General features: G+C 46.2%; 1 protein-coding gene across 4 annotated transcripts; it reads right to left on the reverse strand.

Annotated features, from left to right (window-relative positions):
- Positions 1-1,294: 1,294 nt before the first annotated feature.
- Positions 1,295-24,719, reverse strand: tmem260 (transmembrane protein 260). Of its 4 annotated transcripts, XR_007114717.1 has the most exons (17): positions 24,341-24,719; positions 21,403-21,434; positions 19,743-19,894; positions 11,430-11,607; positions 11,215-11,328; positions 10,274-10,453; positions 10,127-10,167; positions 8,229-8,315; positions 7,105-7,213; positions 6,803-6,975; positions 5,500-5,671; positions 5,123-5,262; positions 4,374-4,550; positions 3,423-3,476; positions 3,068-3,152; positions 1,973-2,936; positions 1,295-1,445 (listed from the first exon to the last, which is right to left on the reverse strand). XR_007114717.1 is itself a non-coding variant. In XM_047612034.1 (16 exons), the coding sequence occupies exons 1-16, from the start codon at positions 24,447-24,449 to the stop codon at positions 2,676-2,678; spliced, it is 2,064 nt and encodes a 687-aa protein (XP_047467990.1). In that variant the 5' UTR covers positions 24,450-24,719; the 3' UTR covers positions 1,295-2,675. The 4 variants fall into 4 exon arrangements, 3 of the variants coding, with proteins under 3 accessions (XP_047467990.1, XP_047467991.1, XP_047467992.1); XM_047612034.1 differs by having other exon boundaries at positions 1,295-2,936; XM_047612035.1 differs by lacking the exon at positions 11,215-11,328 and having other exon boundaries at positions 1,295-2,936.
- Positions 24,720-26,343: the final 1,624 nt, after the last annotated feature.

Below are 26,343 nucleotides of genomic sequence, written 5' to 3' on the forward strand. Positions count from 1 at the left end.
CATTGAAAAGCTTAGGAAAACTCTGCTAAAACAACACCGACTTAATCACAATTAAGGTTCCCATGCTCCTGCTGAATCGCTGTTTTGGAAACACGCTCCATTTTAGTGTACAGTTGTAGAGCATCAGCAACCCCAGGCTAAAAAAAAACACGTGCGGATGTTGGTAGAAGGCATTGGCAACCATCACAAAGATGGGTGGTACCTGGTAAACACCCCTGAAACTGGTTTCTCATGCTTAGGGAAGGGATCTGCGGGCAAAGTTTTTCAGAGTGTAAGATTCTGCAGAATCTGTGGCCAGCTCCGTGTATCATGCCTCTCGCACCCTCTATTCTCTTCCCAAACGCTAACCGGCACTCTCCAGCCCTCCGCCTCTCTCCACTCCAAGCCTCCATCCAGCCAGAGAGAGGAGTGGAGATAGGCCCAGTTGCTAAAGCTGTCTTTTCAGCCCGTGCTCCCGCTCGGTCTATCTGAGATACACAGCTAGCGGAGGTGTCGCTTTTCCGCTGGCATTTCGGACAGTATCTACTTATAGACGAGAGAAAAGGAGAAAAGAAAAACAGAAGGGGTATTATCAGGGAGGGATGAGAGCAGCAAAGGCATTTTGTCTTTTTATTCCCCTCCTAAGCCCTGGGCTTTGCTCCCAATCCGATTGGTCGATACGGCCAGGGATGTAAATGAAATGCAAAGAGGAATAAGGCTGGCTTCCCATCTCCAGTGTGTGCCCCCCTAAGTCCCCCGCCCCTCTCTGTCTCACTCTGTCTTGCTCTCTGGCTGTTTATGGTGTTGTGCTTTTCTGTCTCCCCATTCACAGACTTGCTGCTCCCCCTGTTCCCGTCTCACACTTCTCACTCTGCCCCCCCCCTCGCTCCTCTCTCGCAGCATCCCTCCCCTCCCCTCCCCTCCCCTCCCCTCCTCCCTGGCTGGGCTCACAGCTCTTATCTCCTCAGACGCCCCACATTCCAGCGTTGCCGTGGCTCCCTGCCTGCATCCCTGGTCACGGCGATTCCACGGGTTCCCACAATCCTCGGCAGCTTGCTGATTTAGGGTGGGCAACTGACTCTCAGAAACAGGGGAGAGGAGAGGAACAGAGGGGTTATGGAGAGACGGAGCGAGAGGGGATGGGAGGCGGAGAGGGTGGGAGAAAGGGACGGGGCGACAAAGGGGAGGACAGGAAGAAAGTAAAGTAGAAATAACAAGAGGGGGATGAGACGAGAGGCAGCAGATAAGTGAATACAGAAACATTTTAAGTTAAGAACCAGTAATGGTGTGGCTCGCAATACTAAAAGAACAAACATTTTCGGACAAAAAATGTAATCTTTATTGAAATATTTTAATTTGTAGAAAGTTTGGTGACAGTCTATTTCTTTCTTCACGAGAACCCAAACCATGTGTGCCACAGTACGTCGGAGCTCATCATCCGGCCAGCTGACAGCCGCTGACCAGGCCTGCGAACCGAGAGGACAGATTACTTTCCGAGAAAACTACACGTACACTTAACTGTCCTTCACTCTCGAGTGGTATCACCACCAGCCGGCTCCTCCAGCGGTGTTTTATAAAGCTCATGGCAATCAGCCGGTTTGACCTTTGCGCAACAAATTTCACGGCACAAGGCTCATTAACATTGACAATAACATTTAGAAAAACAGTGTGATGTGTGGGATCCTGAGAACAGGTCAAAGATATTCAAAGACGCACGGGTGATATTCGAGAAACTTTGGTCCATTCTAGTTTGTTTACAACCCTTTCTCGGAGCCAAATGGTAATTTCCTTGGGTGTGGACAGTCCTGCGCGTCCCTGGAGTTTGTACGACTTCTTCTGTGCTTCTCTAGTGATCAAAACGTTTTGCTTTTCAGTGTCCCGATTGGTTTATCGAATATGGTTATGTGCGATGTTGGCAAAAAAAAAAAAAAAAAAAAAAAGGGTTCGAGTGGAGATTTAAGCGTGTTCACACACATACAAACACAACACGCACCTCTAAAAGGGTCCCTGGCATTGTGACATTTCACATTTCATTTAAATCCACAAGGGATTACGGCTCTCCTGTTAGGAAGGAAGAGAGAGAAAAAAAAACACTCATCGAATCCATTAGTTTGAAACATTTAAAGGACCCTCTAAGATAGACTGATGGGAGGATAGAGGCGTGGGTGGGTGGGTGTGTGGAGTGAGGACTGCGTGGCACGGCGTAAGTCTGCCCTAGATTAAGCGGCCGTTCTAATCCTCCATTTCTGCCCCCAAATTGGGTTTCCCTCAATCTCGGCCCTGCCATTCTAATGTGAGAAAAGAGAACTGGAGCAGAGGCTGACGCAAAATAATCAGCGCATTAAAAGCTCCCAGAGCAGAATAGGAGGAAGAAAAAAGGAGGAGATGTAACGATAAAGCAATTGAATGGGAGAGTTTAAGAGGCTGATTGAGGTCAGTCAATACTTCCTGAAGTCGTGCTCCGCCCCCTGGTCAACTGTAAACATTCACCGATGCATGTCTGCGTGGTGGTCCCTTGTTTGCACAGAGTTCTGTTCTGATTCATGTTCTTGTTAAGTTTTTTAGCCAAACTAAACACACGTGAGTCCAAATCTCCATGAGAAGAGTGACGTCGGCTCAGGCTTCATTCTCGGGGGCCTTGCACCTCAGCTGCACCTTGGGCACATTCTCACTGCGCCACTTCTCTCTGGACCTTCTCACGGCGTCGGCCTCTGGCTCTGGCGCAGGCTGTTCCTCTCTTTGAGCAAGTGAGTGATGGCTGATCGTATGGCGGGCTCCTGGGGATCAGTGGGTTCCTTCTTTAAGTAGAGACTAAAGTGCTGGGCGCTGCAGGTCAGCAGGCTGTCTGGACTGTAGCCTGGATGACCTGAGCGGAGCAGCCTCTCGCAAGCCAGCGCCAGGTTCTTGTCCCAGTTCGGAGGGTAGTCCGCGTGAGCCCCGACAATCTCCTTATACAGCTGCTCGGCAAACACAGAGACACACAAAAAAATTACAGAGAGCCCGGGTTATGTCTTACTTCGTCTGTGGCGCATAAATCTGCCCCATTATGGCAAATGACATTATTGCCGCACGTTTGTTAAGAACTCACAATGTAAGACAGCTCAAAGAGGCGCGCTGTCCCCTCTCCCTGCATCCTTTCTGCCAGGTCAAACAGAAAGAAAGCCGTCTTCATCCTGAAACAAAGCACGCAGGCTCAGGGCTAAGTGCTGGATGGATGAGCCATGCAGATCCACACTCTCAGACACACCACTCCAATGGAGTGATTTATGTAGATGCCGCCACCAAATAGAATGTACATGTAGATGCTCTACCACACAAGACTGGTTTATGGAGATGTTCTGGAGGGCCGGTATGCATCGTGACGCAGCTTTTTATTCGCACACTAAAGTATACGACCGCTCCAAAAGAGGAAACCGGCGCCTCCTGTAAAACGTTTAACGTACCTGGCTTGCCACATCTCCTCATTAGCGACATGCTCCCAGGATGCGGGATGGAAACTGGTCACACATATAAAAAAAAAGAGAGAATAGACATTTCTTTATCTAAGCAGCTTCAGGCATCGGCGTATGCACAGTAACTATAAATGATTATTTATGTGAATATATTATTCCACTCAGCTGTGCAGGGGTGTGATTCACTAAACATCAATGTTTGCTGCATAAACCCTAAATGACTGAGCAACAATACCAGCTACCACATTAGACATGGGGTAAAACCACATCTGCCTTTTTTTTCACTTTGCTGACGGTAAACACTTGACCTCTTCTTCAAAAGAATATTTTAGCAGGGTTTCCGAGCTAATGTTTGGCTTGTGGGCATCGGTGGACACGCTTGTCGTGAGGGTGCGGGAAATAATGTCACAGTATTCAGCCGTGGATATCTGAGTGAATGAAGGGCTGCTGGCAACGGCAACAGAATATGGAGCTTTGACTAATTCCACTTTTGACACAGTTATTGACAAAACGCAATAAGAAACTCATTATTTTTCATCTTCAGACTCATTTCAAATGGCTGAGGGCCTAATGTCTTGTACTGGTTGAATTCCCAAAGAGCTGCACGGTAGCATGGAGAGCAGCGGACGACCTCACTGAGAAGTTCTGTGGAGTCTGTGGGAGCAGGACCACAGACAGAAAAGGCAGCCAGGGGATTCTTCGGGAAAGGATTTGTTTATTTTTGAGGCCTCCTAAATATTACACCTTGTGAATTTTTAACCCTTTAAGCCTCACACACTCTGGAGCAAGCCAATCAATACAAACTCGTGTTTTGCACCCAACGCTGACCCAATGCACACAATTCAAATTAGAAAGAAATCCAACATATCCACGGCTATCCAATGATGAATTTGGAATGTAACACAAAAATCAGATTATTTTGATGAAAAAACAAAGTCGTACCTGTCGTGTGGCTCCGTCCAGTTGTAGATGTTGCGAGTGCGATCAACCCACTTTTCAGGGCGAAACTGCTTCTGAACAGGAATCAGGTAGTCACAGACACCCAGGGGCAACCTAGAGAAACTACGCTCCCAGCTTGGGTCTCCATCAGAGAGGCCAATACAGGCAAACACGTCCCTCCTGCAGAAACACACACACACAAAGTTTTTTTTTTTGTCTGCGGGTTAAATGTTTTTGATGACACACAGGAACACCATGTAGACAAACATGGCCAACACCTTCTAGTTTCCCTTCAGTCACTCAAAGACCCCGAGGGTTAATTCCACAGGTCAGTGTTGCCCCACTGAGAGATAGACATGTTGGCCTGGCAAACACTGCCCCCTGGTGGGCTTGGTATTAACAAGGCACCATCCAGCGTCTGGGTCCCAGTTCCTCCTGGAGGAGTGAATCATGAGAGCAGGGAGCAGCAGCGAGTCCACAAGAGACTTTTTAACCAAATCAAGTAGATTAACCGACTTCTGTAGTTCATCAAACTCCTTTTATGGCTCCAGCAGTTCCGTGGGCTTATCTTCTCCCTGCACTCACCGCTGTGTCGACCATCCCACTGATCTCTGCCTCATTAGATCACCCACTTGTTCATTTGCACCATTGTTGCCCTCCCAATTCACTCCGTCTCCACTGAACATCCTTTATTTAGCCGTTCAGACCTTGCCCTTTATTCTCTCTGTGCTCCACATGTCTCAGACACTCACTGTGTGTTGTGGGACAGAAACTCCTCGAGAGTGAAGGTGTCTTTCTCCTCGGGGTGGGCCGGGTCCCACAAGCGGCCGGGGAAGTGGACCCCAGGGTGGTGCTGTGCCAGCTTGGCCACATACCAAGAGTATGTCATCATCTGGTACGAAGAATGGGCACAACCAATTATGTTTAGGTCTTCAGATAATGTTAATTTTTGCAGTTATAGAAATGTCACAGAACTCAATTTGGGCTTTTTCCTGAATCTAATTATTCTTTTTTTATGAACAACCTAAATTGTAATATTGTACTAACAATTTGTGCTTTGGATTCTTTGGTTTACATTAACAACAGCAGTCCTAGCCATGCACAATAAAGATGAAATGAAGACCCGAACCTCCTGGTCAACCAGGCGGACATCAGGCCTGACGCCCTGGCAGTAGTGTAAGTAACGCATAGAGTTTCCAGGAAGGTCTCCTCTGGTCAGGATGATCGAGTCCGCTGGGACGGAGGCCAGAATCTCCCTCCCGAACCTCTCCACCACACTGTTGCTGCTCTGATCGCACTCCCTAAGATCGTCAGAAAATACGCAATCAAACTATAAAACATCAGCAAAACATGTTTGCAAATGGTTGAGTGCATCTGTTCAAAAGTATGTATGATGCGCACAGCTGTGTATACGCGAGCGTCTGTAGGTATGCTTTCAAGGTGCTCTGAGGGTAAGTTGTCAGTGCCCCCGCCCATTCCCCTCTACAGAGCGCTCTGCCTGCCTATCTAATCATGTGTAGACAGGTGTGATGGGTCTGACAGCACAGGCCATGCTCTCCCCTTGATCAAAGCCGCTCAGTGATGGCTGTCTGGCACTCCCCAGCGCTGCGCTGGTGTAATCTGCCTTCTCGGACAGCTAACATCTCAGACTGAGCTCTGCGAGTGGAATCTATGTGCTAACCGTGCCTCTCTTTAGCCCCCTACCATGGGGTGAGCAGAGAGAAACCTGACATGAGGAGTTCAGACCTGCAGTATGAAGTGCAGAGGAGAAACAAATCAGGTTGACTCAGGAAAAAGTTATGCACGGGGATTTTAGAAGGAACCAGAAGAATGGAGTTCTTATTTTCCTTTAACTTTACAAAGTAGAAGTGTTCATTTCTTAATAATAATACGCTTTTGTGGCCGATGTAGTTACTGGTGCAGGAATATTGTAAAATACTGAATATGGGCAAATGTGCAAAGTTAGTGAATCTGCAAATAAACTGTAAAACAAGATCAGCTTGACACAAAAACACTATTAGAGCCTGGAATCAGTAATAGCCTGTAGAAGGACGACACAATGCAGCTACAATAATTAAGTCTACTGTGATCAAAATCTTTGCTGTTGAAGAATTAGTTTCCTAAGCTGATTTTTTTTTTTCTCAGCCTGAACAAAACAGAGGCATTTAATTACTACAAGAGTGGAACTAGAAGGATTTTTACTGTCTTAAAATGCTGACTTAGCCTCACTAGAAGCACAAAAAGGACTATTGGTTTTAAAACAACACTACAAATTTCAGAATTTAAAGTCACCTCGTAATTTATTTTAAACCAAATGTGTCATTTCAGACAATGAAAAGCATGCAACTACTCTAATTTTCACTCTGCATTACATGTTTTCATTACATCACACAACACCAAGTTTATTACTGCAAACCGAGCGCAATGCTCACCTGTGATTGGTTTGCACCATATGTGCCAGCAGTGCTGCAGTGAGGACCCAGCCTGTGGTCTTCCACAGCCCCCCGCGGCCCAGCCTCCTCTCCAGCTCGGTGTGAGTGCGACTCAGGCCGAGGCCTGCCAGCACACACACTGCAGCATCGCTCTGGAGCCAGAAACGCTCAACCTGCAGGAAGTGAGCGTGTACAAGTGTTTTCTGCAGTTGTTGTTTTTTTTTTGGTTTGTGGATGCAAACATTTTACACATGACAGAAGATGTTTATGTAGATACAGCACATTCAAGACTTGTAGCTCACCACTCCAAGCAGCAGGGGTCTGCTAATGTCCAGGTTGGCTCTCCAAGCAAAGAACAGTGAGTAGACCACCATCATGGCCACCAACAGCCAAGACACCGAACGACATGTGCTAGCAGGGAACAGGAACAGGAAATGAATACAAATGTCACATTCTATGTACCCGGCGTTGCCATATTTTTAGACTAAGTAATATTTAGTTGTATATAAAAAAAAAACACACACCTGTTTTTAGAAAAAGTCCGTAGCAATATTAATTCAGGGATGGAGATCAGAAGCCTGAGAGAAAATGTATGTGCCAGCCAGCTAAGAGGTGCATGATTGATTTTCTAATGCAGACTGAGTCATAATGAGCTGATGCCAGCCTCTGAATCACAAACTCATTACAGTACAGCTGTAAAATGTACTTATGCACTAAAAAGAAAACACGTTACCCTTATGGCAAATAACAAATCATCATCTGAACCCGAAGAGACACTTTGAAAGGAGACTACATTTTCTTTGCCAACAGATTGTTGTGATGTTTTTTTTTAATCAGCTGGCCACTAATATTGACTCAAGCTCCAGCTGATTTACAAAGGTGCTCACATTATCCACAGCAGTTTGAACCTTGATGCTGATTTCTGAGTAATACAAAAAAATTATAATCATTTGCATGACTTCCCTTTGACATTCTATGAAGTGACCTTTTTGTTGTGTGCGTGTGTGTGTGTGTATACTGTATGTAGCCAAATGCACCTCAGGAGAGGGGAGGCAGGGAATAGCTGGTGCCCTGCAGAGCTCCAGGGCATCACTTGGCTTTATCAGCTCCACCTCACGGAGTAATGAATTACTGGATCACACTGCCACATACAGTACAAGCAGTGATTTACTCGCATACACAAACACGTTTTTGAAAATCCAAAATGCACCTCAGCCCCTCTTGATCTAAATGTGGAGCGTCATGACAGCTTGACAGTTAGGTGCCTCGGTGTTGTTTTGTGCTCTTTTTTTCTGTGATCAGCATTTTGTCAGTGGTTTTGTTCCCCGTCTTTTACTCCGGGGGATTAGATTTCTGGTTTAAGTGGCTGCTGAGTTGTGCGTGACAGAGTTTGGTGTGTTGCATGCTGGCGTCTTGCTCGTCCTACCTGTCCCGCAAGGAGAGGAGAAAGCCTATTCCTGCAAGCACCAAAACAGGCGGCGAAAGATCTGCGAGGCAGTGGTCCAGCTGGGCCCTGCGCACACACAAAGCAGACACGCGCACACATACTGCATGATGGACACCAAAGACAAGCTCAATTACACTCCCTGCTGCCGAACTCAAGGACAGCAATTATTAAATGCCCTCCATCCCTATCAAAACAAACTCCTTGGACTGTGCGCTCCTCCTTTCAATCGGATTGACAGATTCGAATGACTGTGTCATCCACCCCCCTCGCAGCCCCATCCTCTCCACACAGCGCCTGTCAGTCACAGAGCACTTGCTCAGAGCAGAGAGATAGTTTCCTGCCTCTTCCTTAATACCCATCTCTATTTGACAGCTTATTGAGTCTCTATATCTCCCAATGTACACCATGTGTGAATGTGCTCAAGAGCGTGTGTTTGTGAGCGTGTGTGTCAGCTTCTCCAGCGGGTTTACGTCTCCAGTGCGACATGCCTGTCATGTTCGCCTCTCTTCCCCATCTTGAAGGTGTGCTTGTCCATCAAGCAGCAGGGGTGATGGGAAGGCGTGGGTGCCTGGCAGAGAGGGGGGAGAGGCTGGTAGTGGGGGGTCTTAAGACGCGCTTGCACCCCCATCCCGTCAGCTGGGGAAAGATACCAGGAGTGGCATGACTGTGGTGGCGGCGGCGGCGGTGGTAGCAAGGGAGGGAGTTGGGTGTAGCAGCGTGGGGGGTGCTGGAGTGGAAAAATACAATTTCTCCAGCTCTATTGCAGTGTCTGTCATCACAGCTTGTCACGCTTAAACACCAGAGCTGAGTGATCATTTCAAACTGCTGGAGAAACAGAACACAGCGATTTGGCCCTCTAAGCAGGTTCCGTTCTGCTTTGATGGGAGAGAGTGGAATGGGAAGAACAAAAGCTGCTAGAGAGGAGAAGAGGGAAGAGATGGGCTGCAAAAACGACTCTCTCATAACGGATTGGTGTGTCTGTGGTTAAACCTGTGTAAAATACCAGAACCACGGCGGAGAGTGGTTTGGTCCTCCATCTCTAGGCCTTTATGTGCCCTCACTGTAACACAGATCAAATCCCTCGGTTCACTCCACTGTTTCTCTCCCACTCCATCTTTGATCCTTCTAAGCAGGAATGTAATGAAAGCGAAAAATACGGGACACTTAAGTTCTGTGGACGAAAAGAAAATCTGCGCTGAAATCCATTAACAACTACACAATGGCTTCAGTTACATAAAAAGCTGCTGCTTTTCTTTGTTTTATGTGAGTAGAAATTCTTTGGATGGAGACTGTTGGTGTTGTTTTTTTTTAACATTTTTATATAAGTGCTTGAATAAAACTCAAGTACATTCATTGAAAACCAAAAAGCAATCCATCTATGATTAAATGACCGTCTTTGAACATGAATGCAATGTTGCATATTTAGACCAGTAAGATGTCAATGGGAGATTAACATCTTTAGGTATTTGGAATTAGTAGGACCTAAGAAGTATAAAATCTCTGAACTGGTTGTAGTTTTTGGAAGAAATTATGTGGACACAGGGATTATTTCACTGTATATTGCAATTTAAGTCGCCGAACTGTTTATTTTACTCCAATAGCAGAATTGGAAATGATGAAATCCCAACGTCCACAAATGTGTACTTGTGAATTTGTGAAATGTTCATGTCATATCAAACTAGAAAAGTTAATAAGCATAAATAAACAAGTGTATTGACCCTTCGCTACCAGTACAAGGCAGACAAAAGCGTCTCTTAGTACAACAGCTTTAAATGAAGCAGAATAAGCTGCCACAAACCTAAAACGTAATGTCCACATATGAGGACGCCGGGTCTGACATAGTTAATAAATAAGTACTAGACTTAAGAGAAACTTACTGTAGCATTGTGGTCAAGTTCACTGCGTTTTCTGCCTTTGCCTGCAAAAAGCAAAAAGTGCAACTAAAGACATCAGTTTGTAACATCACGAGATAAGACAAGTGAGCAGTTGCGATAAGTAAATCCAGTGTGGTAAGGAGAACGTACTAGACTGAATGTGCCATATTCGGCCCTCAGCAGGTGGATCAGCAGACCTGACAGGGTGGTCTGGTCCCCCCAGCTCCAGCGGGCTATGTTGAGGTAGGATGAGATGGGCAGGTAGATGTACGGCAGAAAGCCAGCGAGGAAACACAGTCCGAGAGACACAAGGCCTTGAAAAGACAGCTCCTGTTTACATGGCATAGAAGAGACGCTGTTGCTGTAAATCTGACCATTCAAAAACATTCAAAGTGCCATGACAAGTACCTACATTGTAGATGATGCCACGGTACCAAGATCGGGGAGATTAAAAGAAATATACTGTATGTTCATCTCTTTCTTTAATATAACAGGGGGGCTTTTTATTTTGTTAATTTATTTGTTTGCCTCAACTTAGCAAATAATTTACATGTGAAGATTTTGAGTTTGGAAACTGACAGGTTTAACTTATCATGCAGGTTCTTGTTGCACTGATTTTCACAAAACAGGGCAGTCACTAAATGACAGCAAAGCCGTCCTTAGCCGGTCGCTGTCCAGTCGAGTGGTGCTGAAATGCAGCAGCAAGTTATAAACCACATCTAGAAGTCAACCAAAGACTTGACTGTGCACGCTGATCATTTAATAGGTTACAGTAAGATACCCACCAGTTCGTTCATTCTGAGGTAATCTTGATCTAACGCATTCAAACATTTCTGTTTTTTAGAAATGATTCAAACTCAGTAAACTGAGTTATTAAGTGCACACAGTGAATATAGCAGCTGTTGGAGGTTGTTTGATTTACAGCTGCATGGAAATATTTAACACATCACCGAGCCGTAACTAACATTAAACTCACTGAGTGATACTGCTGTATAATAACAGCATCACTAGTAGTTATTATTATGGAGATATGCATTCAAAATTAACCTAACCAAAGTTTCTTTATGCTTATTTGAGGGTGCAAAACTTACATTTTGAGAGTAGAGCCGGTAAAGGACCCAGGGTACGATGACCAACACATACAGCACCAGGGTGTGTTGGTTACAGAGCCCCAAGCCACAGCATAACGCTCCCAAATGTGCAATCTGATAGGACAATCAAAAGAGAACAACATCCTGGTTTGGGGTATTTTTAAACATCTAATGTAAAGGTAAGAATAGACCAGAGTATGCATGCAGGTCGTTACCTTCCTCCTCTGTGTGGCGTTTTCAGCGCGGTGGAAGCTGGCGGTCAAGAAGAAGAGAACGCCAACAAAGAGGTTGTTCAGGGTGAAGACCTCGGCCACCATGGACCACTGCCAGCTGAGCCTGGACACGGCAAACACACCTCCAGACAGTACAGCTCCAGGACCAGGGCCTGCTAACCTGGCAACGCGGGACACAAGGGTCTGATTATTATACACAACTTTAGAAAGAGTCAAGACTTTACACACAAACCGAGGGATATCAAGGAGGCATAAGGACGATCCAAGCCCTGTCCAGTGAACTAAAATGAACCTAAAACATACCTTAAAATATACATGTATATCAGTCACTCATGGCCAGTATTAAAGCCATAGGTTTTATTTGCATTTCACTTCACCAGCACATAAAAAGGAATAAAGTCAGCAGATTCACACAACATTAAAATTTAGCAGTCAAAAACAAGCCACCGCTTTCCTCAGACTAATTTGGAGACCCTTTATAATCTCCTTTCTACCCAAGTTTGCTTCTTGAACAAGACCTTGAAAAACACTCTCGGTGATTTGGGGTAATTCACATATCATGAGAACTCTCTCTCTCCAGCAGCCGGTTGATCTCGAGCAGTCTGGCACAGAAACCACCGTGGTCAAGATAGCACTTTATCCTCAGCTTCTTAAATATAATGTGTGCACAAAAGTTCCCCCCACCCCCTTCCTCCTCTCCTGTACTGTCTCCATCTCCATTCCAGTAATTGAAGCAAACTTGGGATAATCTGTCATACGCTAAGACCCACCACTTACTAAAATGAGAGACAGAGGGGGAGAGACGGAGAAAGAGAGAGAGAGAGAGAGGCGACAAATGACGCGGAGAAGGGAAAGAAAAGAAAAATAGTTCAGAGGAGTGTGTGTTTAAGGGGTGAGACAGTGTGCGGGATGTAGGATGAAATATAGAAAAAGAGAAGAAAAAAGTTCAAGAAGAGAGAGGGGAAAGAAGAGAAAAGAAAAAAAAAAAGGCAGCCCAGTCCCCAGCATGCTGGCTCTGAAATATGAGCAGGCTCGACAATTAGGGAAGTCAGGCAGTATGGCCCTTTCCGCCATTGTGTGGAGTGGCTTAGAGTCCTCATCAGCCTATCAGCTAACTGACAGGCAGAGAGCTGCTCTATTCAGCACCGCAGATACAAGCTGCAGGCCAAACGGCTGCCAGGTCCCTTATGACCCCACAATCCCTTGCCGGTGACAGCTTCAAGCTCCATAGCAAATTAGGCGCTCTCACATTACAATCGCAGAAGACAGATTCCATTAACGGTATCTGAAATTGAGTAGAGAGCAGGCCCGTTATCAGACCTGACTCATAAGCACCGCCATTAATCACAAGGCATGATACCATTTATACATTTCCAGCTCTCTGCCTGCCGCTGTGATAGTCAGCCACAAAAGGCCTGATGAGACTTAGGCTAGGGGAACAATGGAGCTTTCTGAGGAAAGCGCGGTAAATCAGGAAAAAAAGGAGAGGGAGAGCGAGAGGAGGGTAGGAAAAAAAAAAAAACTCTTGCTTGCTGACTACTTCCCCTTTTTTTTTCGTGGGTTTTCTCTCTCCTGCTCTCCACTATTTTTCCCCTGTGTTCACTGTAAGGCGAGCTCGGTGAATGAGCGTGTATGTGTGTGAGTGGGGGTGGTGTGGTGTGCTTGTGGTGCACTTAACGGTTGGGGTGTGTGGGTTCTTGGAGTGGTCTTATAGGATAGGTTTCCCCGTGTCACGTCAGGAAGTGGTGATTGAAGGGATGAGAGGGTGGTGGGTGGGGTGTGTGTGTGGGGTGGGTGGTGTGGGGACTGGGGGGGGTGGGGGTGGAGGGTCTTGATATGAGGTGCAGAGACTCCGCCCGCGAGTGGAATTTGTACGAGGGAGTCCGTGGCGTGGTGGGGGGGGGGGGGGGATGAGGGCAAGGACTTTGTTGAGGTGCAGACTCCCGCCCCATGTTTTACTCCTGCATGACAATTAACCCATAGCTGATACACCTAGCAGGGGGGCTGGTTTGGGGGTAGCACGGTGACGAGGGGAGGGGGTCCACGGATGGGGTTATTACACCAAGTCTGAACCTCCTCTGATAGCCAGCACTCGTCACATATTCAAAGACGCTCGCACACACACACAAACACACGCGCTCACACACACTCCTGTTCCTCAACTTCTTTATTCTCCCCGAGTGCCTGACAAATCTCTCTGTTCGGGCTTGTCAGTCCGTGGGAGCCCAGTGATGTGTGTACAGTGTGGGCTGTAAATGACCTGTCTGTCTGCGCGGGACCACCTGGGTCCCAGTCAGCCTCTCAGCCTCTCTCTCCACAGCTCACTCTCCGGGGCTGGCTGCTCCCAGAGCGCGCGGATAAAGCAGGACACATTCTGACACCGGTGTGGCCCGTGTTCCCCGTTATCACGAACTCAACGCTGCGCAGGATGCCGCTGCGCTGAAACGCTGCGGCTTGCTGACAATGGCCCCGGTTGAGACGCGGCAGGAGAATAACACGGCTGACAACGGGGCTATTCTACCCCTGAACTGATCCACCCCACCGAAACGCCCATGTCATCACTCGGGTAATTAACCGAATGAGAAATATTGTGCACGGAGCCTGAAATGAAGCGCAAACTTGGAAATAATGGACGTGGTTAGAAAAGAAAATTAGCCGTAATTCAACTTCCTTAGCTGGAGGAGTGAAAGTGATGAAACAGTAAAAACATTTAACGCAAAATTATTCCGAACACGGGCCCAAAAGGAAAAGATCAAAGGTAAATAAAATAGAAAATACAATGGGACAACAGACCATGGAAAGCAGTGTGCCCTTCAAGGACACAACAAAAGCTCAGTATAATCACTTTGAAGTGTCAAAATGAGACCTGCCTCGTTTTGCCCCCTCTCTCCTACAGTACGGGCCAGAGACGTGCCAGCATCAGTCGCCTGCGCTAAATAACAGCACACAAAAAGCTTACACCAGCACTCTGCACTGAATGAGGCTTCACAATGGAGCTGGCCAAGGGAGCCGCTGTCACACACCACCCCGGGGAACAGACAATGCCACGGCTGTGCCATCATGGATCAGCGCTGCGCTGTTCTCTAACCGAGCGGTGGTTTGGGGAAGCAGCGCTGGAAAAGAATCACACATTCCTGGAGATGGTGGAAAGCCGGCCGGGAGAGGAGGTGGCCTGCTCGGGCTGAGGCTGAGGTTTCCAGCTGGCCCTGGCTCACACCCCAGGGCCCCCCCCCCCCGCCCACCCCGCCCGCCCGCCTCTGGCAGGGAGACCCGGCAGGGTACTTAGCAGCTATTATATGACAGGGGTATGTGTCTGATGCATTACTTTGAAGTTTCAAAGCCAAGCAGAACTTGACATTCAATTGTTAAAATATGTCAGGAAGTCAAATACTAAATCAACTACGACATAGTATTAGCTCGTCGATTTAAAGCTCAGGGATGAGCAGCTTCATAAAATGATTGTTAATTGTCATTTAGCGTCATTTACAAAATTCTTTTTTGTTTAAATCTGCACTTAAACAATTTTAGTTCTGTTGTCACACAAGAATAAAACAGTTGGATCTCCTGGTCTCCTGTGACTTATAAAAAAAACAACCTAATATGTGAAAAAATTATGAATATAAATAAAAGATAAGCAGTTATCTTTCTGGCTCATTTTTAACTACTACTTGAGAAAATGTGGGTATTGAATCAGGACGGGAGGGATCCACGGTTTCAGGGGTTTGACCGAAATATTAACTTTTAAATCTCACAACTTTAGAGACTCTTAAACGTATGACTGCAACCAAATGTAACTGTATTTTTATTGTATTTCATTCATAATGAGGAATAAAATAACGACTGTTTTACATGCTGATTTCAGAAACTAATATTAGTAGTGATTTCTGGTATAACGTCCTGCCTTTTGATATTTCTTTCTTTTAAATGACATTCTGAACTTAAAATTAATAAAAATATGCAATAATTTCTTCTACTTTAAAGGTTATATAAGTAGTGAATGTGATTTTAACCACCACAAAAACAATACTGAGGAAATAAAAATACAAACATCAAATAAATTGTTATATCTATTACAGTATTCCCCAGCACCAATCCTGTTTCCTGTTTCCCCAAGCTGACGGTTTAGACATGCTACATCTGAAGACAAATTTCCAACCAATCACCAAACCAGGGACGTCCCCGTCTATCCTGTGACATCCGGTGTGCGAGGACGCGGCTGTCTGAGGGTAAATAAGGGTCCCGGCTGCGCCGCTCAGACACCCCTCCTCCAGGAAAGCGCTCCGTTGCTACAAGTGCGTGTAAAATTAATCACCACAATTCTGCTCAAACAATGCAGCCACTGACATGACAATTTCTCCCAGAATGCCATCTTAATCTCCCCCCAACACACAAAAATTACAGGAAGAGGGGAGGAAAAAAAAAACTATTTGCAAAAACCCCCGTGTTTATGCAATTCACTGAATGCCATTTTTTATTGCTGCCTTTTTCCAACAAAGTCATTAGGCACACACCAGTGATACATAAATGTTGCTGTATAGATTCCATTAACTAATTCTGGGTGAATTGTAATTGCCGAGTCTGATCCGTCTCTGTGCCTGGTGCCTTATTAAGGCTGCCTGTGGTGGGTGAGGAATGTAATATTGACGTCCGAGGCAGACACAATCTTGGGGCCCACGGGCGAAAGGAATATTAAACTGGTACTGTATTCCGCTGTCTATCTAGCCCTCCTCCCTCCTCCTCTCTATCCCCATCCCGTAGCCAGTAATGAGGAAATAACATCTTCATTAGACATCTGTTTAACTGCATTAGACGACGAGTCCTGGGGGAACCATTGGTCATGCTGAGGAAGGGGGAGTAAAGGAGGTCTGTTGGACTACAATATGACGGATAAGATACTGCAGAATAGGAACAAAAGGTCCAGAGATTGGGGCCTATTAAACGGACAAACTTAAAATTGTCTTTTGCATTTACAGAGGGCAACAGTAATGGGCGTATTCTCTGCCGCCACTTGGGCTGAAAATGTTATCCAACCGGTAGCAGATGTGAGAAGGAGGGGCGGCCTTGCCACCTACAGGGAAAGATGAGAACATTATCCAAAATAAACAACTCCCGTCAGCTGTTTTCAGCTAACCGAACTACACAAATGGTTGCATTGCTTCTGACGTGGCCTCAACGAGACACACACAACCCCACCCCGGTGGAAAAACAACCCACCTGAGCAAGGAGGGAAGGCGCCATCAGGACCATATGGTGGAGGTCCTTATAAGGAGCTGGGGATGCAGTACAAGGCGAGGGATGGCACCACGCCCACCCTCCCATCGACCGAGGCATCAGCTGTGCCCACATGGGCCAGCTCACAGCGGGCGAGCCTCTCGCATGTGTGCATTTTCTTTAGAGGACCGCCAGGGAAACGGGAGGCCAGACACGTTTGGTGTGCTTCAACAGGCTTGTTACGTAATCATGCGATCGGACCGAAAGTGCTGATGACTGAGCGTTCAGCGAGGTTGTTTTTTTCTGCTGTGACGGCTGTCAGCGCGCTAACGTGTCTGCTCCTGGTTTCTCAGGATAAGCTCGGGAAACGGAGAGAGATTCCTCTCAGGTAGCAGAGATTCGGAGCAGCTTTGGGAGATAAACTGTGAAACGAGAGAGCGCAGAATACCGAGCTGTCTGGATTATCCCGCTATGAAGGGTGCATTCCTCCGGAGACTCGTGGCTGAGGCCTTTAGCATTCCGCGAGCCAAATGTGTCGTTCCGTGCACCTCCCAGTGCAATCGATAGTAATTATCGTTACGTCCACCATCCTCAAAGGCTTGTCAGGACATGGTGTGAAAACACAACAAGACAAGCAATTTGGCCATCAAACCATATGATCAAGCCAAGAGAACTATAATTGACAAATCAAAGGAAGGCTAAAGTGCTACATTTAAACTTATGCAAGAGAGAGAAGTGGCTTCCAAGCCTATCAACTTACATTCCCCCACATTAAACACGGCAATCTGGCCGACTAATTTAAATTGATACATCAAAGGCTTGCCATGTTGGGTATATTCCAGATGAATTTCAAGGTCTTACAATTTACTATTTGAGAGAAACTGCCTTCAAGTACCCATATTAACTTGAATATATTTTGCCACCCGAACATAATCACACGTAAAGCGTATGATTTGTTTATTTTGGCCGGGGCCCTACTTGAAAGCAACTGTGTTAGAGCCACTGAGACATTTCAGAAAATTTAATTACGGTAATTTGAGAAACAACACAGCAATCTAGGATCACTGCAAGGGGAAGAGCAGGTATCAATTGGTCAGTTTTGGCATTTCATCTGAGGGAAGATGACCACACTGGCCAGAGTGTCCCTGCAGGGCTGTGGCAAGACTTCTATGCCAGTACTCTTGATATGGTCAAAACACCCAATCCCTTCCATGCCAGAACCAAGAGGGAGGTCTTGACCAGCCAGAAACTCTCTCCTCCCTCCTCATCTTTTGCCCTCTCCAGTAACCCCTCACTAGGCTGTGTGTGCCAGCAGATCCACCGCCTCGCAGCTCATCCCAAACTAGGGCCTGCACAGATAATCACTAAAACCTTTTATGCCCATTTTTCCCAAATTGAAAGCATAGATTATACATTCACACTTAAAAGCTTATATGGTGTGACAGTGTGCTCTGGCTGAAGACCTCACTACCTATCAGTCCTAGTTTTGGGGGGGTGGGGGTGGGGGTGGTGTAGTTGTAGCTCTTCATAATGACTTTTTTATTTGACCATAATCCACAACTGGATCTAAATCCCCAGAGATTACAAACGGGCCGACAGTTGACATGCACACTAGGAGCCAAAAATCGCCCAGCCTGCATGGATATTTTCTGTCCCTAAAATAACTAAATGTCTGGCCAAGAGCTGAGCCCAATCCTGCAAATGACTGGAAGCTCATCAAATGAATCAAGACTAGAACAGTCTCGAGGCTGTCTAGACAGTCAAAATGTCAATAAAAGTGCAGTCTTCTTTCCCTTTTTCGCCTTCGCTTTATTCTTTCCTGTATCTTGTCCTTCCCTGGACAGAGTGGTTGAAGATGGCAGGTTCGGATTCACTGGGCAGGGCAGAGTCTAAAGCTGATAGAGTCTGGGCTTGGGGCCAGTGCCCTGGGGAGCCCTCCCTGCCCTCCTCCATCAGGGCTGACCCTGTACCCTGACCTTCTTCGGACTGCTGGCCACCTACCACACACTGGCCGGGCTCACAGGAAGTAGGCCTAGCACTGTGCACTTGGGAACGGACGGGATCAGCCGGTCCTCACACCCTGCCAAGGTGTACAGTAGGAAGAAATTACATCATATCCAACAATTCCTATTCTGGAAGTAGTAAATTAGAAATATATGACATGCTCTGAAATGCCCCGGTATGCATAAGCTGGGACAAAAAAGGTAAAATGTTGACACTAAGCTGCCACCAACAATGCAGTGGGGAAATTACTAAGATCAGCAAAACTGTGATGTAAGGTGGTCCAGGCAACTATCCGAGATAAACAGACAAAGCAGGAAGGGGTAAAATACTCCTTACATGATGGGGTCAGCAGCGGGCGAAACTGCAGGGTGGTAGATGGCAATGCAGAGACTATAAACTGTGTCCATGACCGAGCGAAGGGAGAGGTGGTTGAAGAGAGGGGAGAGGGAGGAGCGGCGTTAGTGATCCTGTTCCTTCAGACCCAGGAGGCAAGAAGGGGGAGATTAGAAATCGTGCCATGTCAGGATTGGGAGCACGCTGGGCAGTGGGGGAGCGGGAGAGCGGGGACGTCGGGGCGGGGGTTGGAGGGCACGATAATTGTCATATACATACACATACACGCACGCTCACAACGGGTGGCTGATGGGTAAACAGGCGAGGATAGGTGCGGCGGGGGGGAGGAGGGTGGCTAGGCTCCGCTCCTGAATACTGAACAGAGGATCAGGGACACCACTGCCTGTCAGTCAGGACCCAAAAATACCACTCCCTGTTTCAGACACCATCAAGATGCAAAAAAAAGCCAGTAGGGGAATGTTTAAAGACGCCTTCCACTCAAAAATATCTTCATCATATCATTTCTTTCCTTGATGTTGGCCACTAGAAGGCTCCTCTGCTGACAGAGGTTCTCTGTACTATCCTGAAACCTCAGTTCGAGACAGGCACTCCTGGGGCTGACATTATATGTATTGTAGAGGGTGATCATGAGAAAAAAAAAATTTGATTCATTTTCTCGTACGATCAGTAAAATCTGAGGAGGAATGCACCATGGGAACACTATGATAATGTTCCTCATATGCTTACCTGCACACGGTAATGCAGAGACCGCCGCAAGCTGCAGCACCCAGGATGCTACACATGAGGTTGACACTGTGGGCTGGAGAGAGCGAGGGTAGTAGGCAAATAGCCAACCGGGACAGCAGAGTGAAGAGAGGGTATCCGGGAGGATGGGCCACCTGAGAACACAGTGGAAACAGACTTAAATCCAGAGACACAATGAAAGACACTTTCACAGCACAAAAAAGGCACGTAAAGCATCACTGAGGATGTGAGTTGGGGGGCTGGCAGCAGGTTGAGACGGTGAATTTGCACATTTGGCAGCACTTTATACATATACTCATTTTAGAGAAGCCAAGAGTGGCAGAGAGGTTGCAAAAGAGCAATAACACTTTCAGTAGCCCTTTACGACACCATCTAGCTGCTTTTTTGCAATCAGTAGGTCCCAGCAATGGAATAATTGCAGAAATAAATACACTTCCCTCCCTTGACCGCTAGCTCACCCTGCGATGATACCAGAGACCTCTACTTCCCTTCCTCTTCCGTCTTCTCACTTATTTTCCTCTGGCCTCTTCCCAAGGACAAGCGCGACTCCCTGGAGTCCACGGGAAAGCACGTGGTGCTCGCCAGCCTCAGCCCCCAAACCACCTCTGAGCTGCAGTCATTCTCGCCTGGGGGATCTCGGCAATCACAGCAATTAGCCACTAAGTCTCCTCCACCCAGATAAGGGCTCAGTCATTAAACACAGGCTCATTCCCTGGCACTGATAACACAAACCATACAGGCAGGGAGAAGGGGCAGCTCTTTGAATGAGCACAGAGCTGAAAGGTGAGAGTGTGACTCACTCCGCGCGCCTCAGCAGTCACCTCGAACGCAGGAACGGCTCTACGGTTGCGCTCGAGCGTGCACTAAACTGTGAGCGAGTTGGGGACGGTATGTCAGACTGTGTCAAGGAGCGAAGGAGAAGAACTAGAAGCAATGATCGCAGGCAGCTTAGTGCATTAAATGGTAGCATCAGACAGGTGGGTAGCACTAAAACTAGCATCTGTATGGAGCGTGCTGAAGGACTGAGCAACCGACAGGAGTGGGCAGACATATAACTAAAGGACAGCAGGGGGAAAGAGGCCACAGGGATGAAAGGGAAGCAGAACTCAGGAGCTCTGGGGATCAGATGGGGGGGCCAGCAGCCTGGGGCCCGGGGATGGCCTCCGAGGCCCTTGGGAGGCCTGAAAGGCAGACAGGCAGGCCACACGGACTGCAGCACTAACGGCAGGATTACTGGCATAGTGACACCGACACAGCCTCCCTAAAAGGATCACAGCGGCGTAATAAACTTTATTAAATAATAAAACTTATTATAACTGTTAACCCGATTTAGTTCATTCTTCGCGGCTTACACACACACACAAAAAAAGAGGGGTGGATATAATAAGCCTTATACCGTACATAAGGCAAAGCCTACAAAAGCCATCGCCTTACCATTGACTTTAATTGGATTTGAAAAACGGGTTGCAAATTATGGCATTCTCTACTTGCAACTTAGTAAAATAAGTGTATAGAAAAGAAGGGGAAAAAACCTGTGGACTGAAAGTAAATTAATCTGCTTTCTGCCCATGCTTAATTAAACTTCCTTAATGCTTATAAGAGTTAATGAGTGAATTGATTAAACAATACAGCTAATACTTACCCCCAGCTCACAAGCAGTGGTGATCAGCTCTCCTGTGGAAGAGAATAGGGGAGGAAATTAATGTAAACCCAATAATTATTATTAAGAGACAAGTCTGCTCCCAAAGTTTTCCCAAATCAAATACTTGCACTGGGGTTTTGCATTAATTTGCCAGGATCAAAACCTGCAAATCTTCCCAGTGTGACATTTCCTAAGCGGCACGCTCATTCTCTTCATCTTTCACTTCTCCCCTGATGCCTCCCTCCCTTCTCCAGCACTTACACCCAGATATAAACACACACACACACAAACCATTAGACTCCCTCTTCAATGCTCTGTCACACAAAGACACATATGCTGATCTGAGAATAATGCTTCCAGTCCCATCCTCCCTGCGCATCTGGGTCCTCTCCCTTCGTCTCTCTTCTGCTGCTCTCTCCTGCTCCCACACTCCCAGTGTCTCAATGTCTCGCTTAGTCCGTTGGGCACAAACAGAAAGGCTACGTCGGTGACAGTCACAGAATGAGGTAAGCTGTAAAAATAAGAGCCGGCTGCACAATTTTTTGACAAGCTCTGTGTGAGGCGCAGCACAAAGTGAAAAGAAAACCCCTAAAAGCTATTTGAGGAAGCTTTAATGTATCTGGGCACAAACCCATTTGTGCCAGAATACACCCAGAGCGTTTCAAATTATACTGATTTCTCACCCAATGTTTGCATCTCCCACTCATGAAAATTGAAATTTGGTTCAGATTAAATGACATTGATAAATGTTTTGGGCTCAGGAGAGCTCCCTCTACTGGCACTGGATGGGTAGACACTTCCTCAGACACACATCCAGTGAAAGGGCGGCCTTGTTTTCTGCATCCACGCTGACAGGATAATGAGTCTATTACATTAGGAGCCCCCAGTAAATGAAGCGACAACATATGATGAAAGACGAGTAAATCACATTACAAAGGTAAATTAATTTTCCTCTCATAAACACACAGGTTAAAATGAATTGCTTTCTACTGTAATACATCACACAGGTTCCTAGGAAATAAAGCAACACTAAAAACAACTGGATATAGCTGGTTATTTTAAATCTAAGCAAATGTAAGTGTTTTCCATATTAAAAATAAACATTTCAACGACAAGAACATGGGCCACTATGCGCTACCAATCATTATAGAGCAGAATTTCAGACGGCACTGGCTCCCCCTCATATTTTGCAACCTTGCCGATACAGTGAATTACGATGCCTAAATTTCTGCCACACGAGGAGCCCTAACTCTTATCAGTCTAATGGACCATGAAGTCAGAACTCCTCCACCTGCACAGCTTAAATGTTTTCACAGCTCCATTTCACCTGGCAAGAGCCGCCAGCTACCTGCCATCTTTTTACATCACACTTTCTCATCCTTCATCGGTCTCTCAATTTCACTCATTTTCCCTCAGTGGCAGCACACTTTTACACCATTCAACGCAGAAACTCAAACTAATACTAAGCCAAAAAACATCCATCTCAGTGCCACAGAGATGCCGTTCTGCAGCCCCAGTACTAAAAAGGGAAAATATTGACTCAACGGGGTAGCAGCACGGGTGCCAAGAGTCTTTGTGATTGTGGAGCATGGGCACCCACACCAGTCTTCCCGTAATCCCCATCATTTCCACACTCCACATTCCTAGACAACAGCGTACCCGCGGGGCTGCGCTCAAGTCTCTCCAGGGCACATCACACCTAAAGAGATTAGGACAGAGAGACGGAGACCTGGAGAATTCAGAAGGGTGTTCAGCTGGCACTATCAGAGCGGGCATCCTGCACCGTCCCTAAACACTGTGGAGAAGGGGCTGGCCATTTTTTCAAAGGCCCTGCTTCGCGAGACAGCAGCACAACCAGCAGGGCTACTCAGCGCTCCAATTGCCTGCTCCTCATCTCTGCTCGCTTGGATCTGGCCGAGCTTTTCTTGCACTTTCATTCGGCGAAATGCATTTCCCTTTTGCAGCTTGTGTGCCAGAGCAGTGCAAACCTAACAACCAGAGCCTTCATGGCCTCCAGTCCACATTTACAAGTTTGTAACCTAGCTATCACTTCTACACACAGTTTGTAATTGTCCTTCGTAAACTGCATTACAAGAATGTGAGAGACAGACTGGCCTGCAACATGGGACAGTACTAAGTTAAATACATTTGGGTCCACTCTGAAGCCAAGTTACAGAAGTCTGTAAGTTAAATTCATGCAAACACATATAATATTGAATTCAAACAAACAAGGCAACTTATTAAGCGAGTCAAGTGGTTGACAGCAATACACTGTCATTACAAATAGCCCAGCTATGAAATTAAATCGATATGCAAAAGGTGAAAAATAGAACTTTATAAATTGCAAATGTTCAGTGCAGGAGACATCAGGAATGGGTCAAGGCAGAGGTAATACAGTGATCCTTACTACAATAACACCATATATATATATATATATATATATACGCGCAAAAACAATAAATGAAGTTAATATGTGTTCAAGACCCATCTGTGTATCTGGAGACTGTCAACACATAATTTATGAATAAAAAACAACAGCAGAAAAAATATTGACGACAGATATAATGTTGATTCGTGTGACTATTACTACTGCCTTTGTATGATTGTAAATGATACAAAATTACGCATTTACTTCAGGGTCAATTGTGTCTGCAACATAACATCAGTTACATCAACATAAAGAAAGAAGATGACCTCCAACAATATGTCTAATTTAATATTAGCTTTTTGTATATGTCGTTTTCAAGTAAGTTTTAGGTTGTTCCTATAGGAACTAGTTATTTATTTATTTTTTTCGAACTGATGTAGCTGCACCTGCAGCACCACGGACAGCAACGACTGCAGCTCCATGCACTCGGCGCCATACGGTGATTGGCTGCCAGGTAGCACAACAAAGCCACATGACCAGACGAGCGTTAGCTTAGCTGTGAGCACCGACCTGAGTCTCCTCCGGGCACAGTCCTTTGCACACAGGGCAAATACAGAGCGGCGACACAAGCGACTGTAGTGCCCGTGAGTATCCAGCTTGTCCTGTGCTCCGTAGGCATTTTGGTTTCCGGAGAAAACACCGAGAGTAGCCACTGCTATGTTACTATGCTAGCGAGCTAACGTTAGCGCCCATACATTGGCGACGATGGGGGCTGTAAATGCAACTGCATGCTACCAGTTACCTAAAAAACGATGCTAGACTGCGCCGAATTAAAGGCAGTGAGCCACAAAGTAAAAACATCATAATTTTATTTGCGCTGGCTAGAAAGTTCACCGAGACGAGACGTTTCTGTTTACAGGAAGTAACAGCGTGATCGTAGTCGAGGTAATCTCGCGATATTCGTCCTGGTTGACTCACTGATTTTATAGTGAAAAGCTGGGATTTTTTTCCCACCGTAATATCTTACTGTCCAGATTCATTTTAAAATGATACATTCCGGACGTTGTTGTTTCATGCTTGTGGGTTTTTAATCCTTTCTCTATTTTATTCAACCTTTTTTTAACCAGATAAATCCCATTGAAATCGTAACTCTTTTTCAAGGGTGACACTTGAATGTTTTAATGTTTGTTTTTCCAGGGTAATTTGAATGTCTGCAAGAGTTGTGTTAAAGTGTGAACTGTTGTTGGCAACAACAAGGGCAACTTCATCTGCTGCGGAAGATCATGGGATCTAATCAAATACCCAAGGACAGCTACATTTCTGTGAGATTATTTTTTGACAGGAGGTGTTTCCAAGGTCCAAAAGCTAACAATAGTTATATACAGTTAGGTGTATGTTTGGGCACTGCTAACATAGCCATTTAAAACAGTTACTGTGTATGAAAATGGTTGTAATATGTACACATACTCAGTAGTCCCGAGTTCAAGGCTTGCATCTAAATTTCTTTCCCCGTGCCTCTGTTGTTTTAAGCGTTTTCACACGGATGAGTGATGGTCATTGCAGAGGTCCTGCTGAATGTTAACTTTCCAGGTAAATCAAAACACTGAACATCTAATAGCAATAGCCACTGAAGTCCTCTTAAATATTCTTTTTTTTTAAAAAAGGGCTACATTATCATCATGAGCTGCTACTGTACCTGTTGCTAATACACAATTAACTGTACGGAAAAGCACCATTAGAGCTGAAACAAGATACATGAACCCATAAATGTCTCACAAGTGTCCATATTTCACAGGTTAAGGGGTGGCTGTAATAAAGAAATTGCCCTATTGAACTGATAATAATCCCAGCCCACCATAAATGAGTCTGATCCCTCAGTAAATTGAGCCCTTGGTGAGGTGGAGTGGTGTCAGCACCTAACCAACTCTGAGATGGCTCTCTAATCCTCCCTTCCCTCTCACCACCACCCTCGCTGTCTAATCAGCCTTGAACACACACATAACGCTCACACCCATCTGACACACACAAACCAAAGTACTCACCCTTCCTCACACTGGGGCTCAGCCACCGCTTCAGTGTGATGTCACTGCTAATCCAAGCTTGGTTATCCGCTGGGCTGCAGTGCTGGCTGGCAGAGGGATATGAGGAGGAGATGGAGTGAATTTTGGGAGGTGGATGGAATGTGGGGTGGGGTGGGGGGTGTGTGGGGTGGGGGGTAATCAGGCACGTCATAAAGTCTTCTCTCTAAAACCACCGCTTCCATTACGCCCTGCCTCACTGAGATCCAGTCCTCCACCCCTGCCAAACTGTGCAGCGTGTGCACAAAGGCTCGCCAGAGTGAGGACAGATATTGCTCCGATAGGAAAGATAAAAACACGGCAGTGGGCATATTCACAGAGGCCTGCAGCTCCTATTTGAGGCACAGAGGAATCATTAGAGAGTCTGCTGGATTAAACCCCCCCTCAGTCCCATGCATTCACAAAATGCACATATTTTTTATTGACAGCTTGTCCAAAGAGAGGAATTACCCACATGGGCGAGGCCCTCGTTCCATATGGCACCAGGCTATTAAC

The sequence above is a fragment of the Mugil cephalus genome, chromosome 17, assembly GCF_022458985.1.
Source record: "Mugil cephalus isolate CIBA_MC_2020 chromosome 17, CIBA_Mcephalus_1.1, whole genome shotgun sequence".
Taxonomy (NCBI): Eukaryota; Metazoa; Chordata; class Actinopteri; order Mugiliformes; family Mugilidae; genus Mugil; species Mugil cephalus.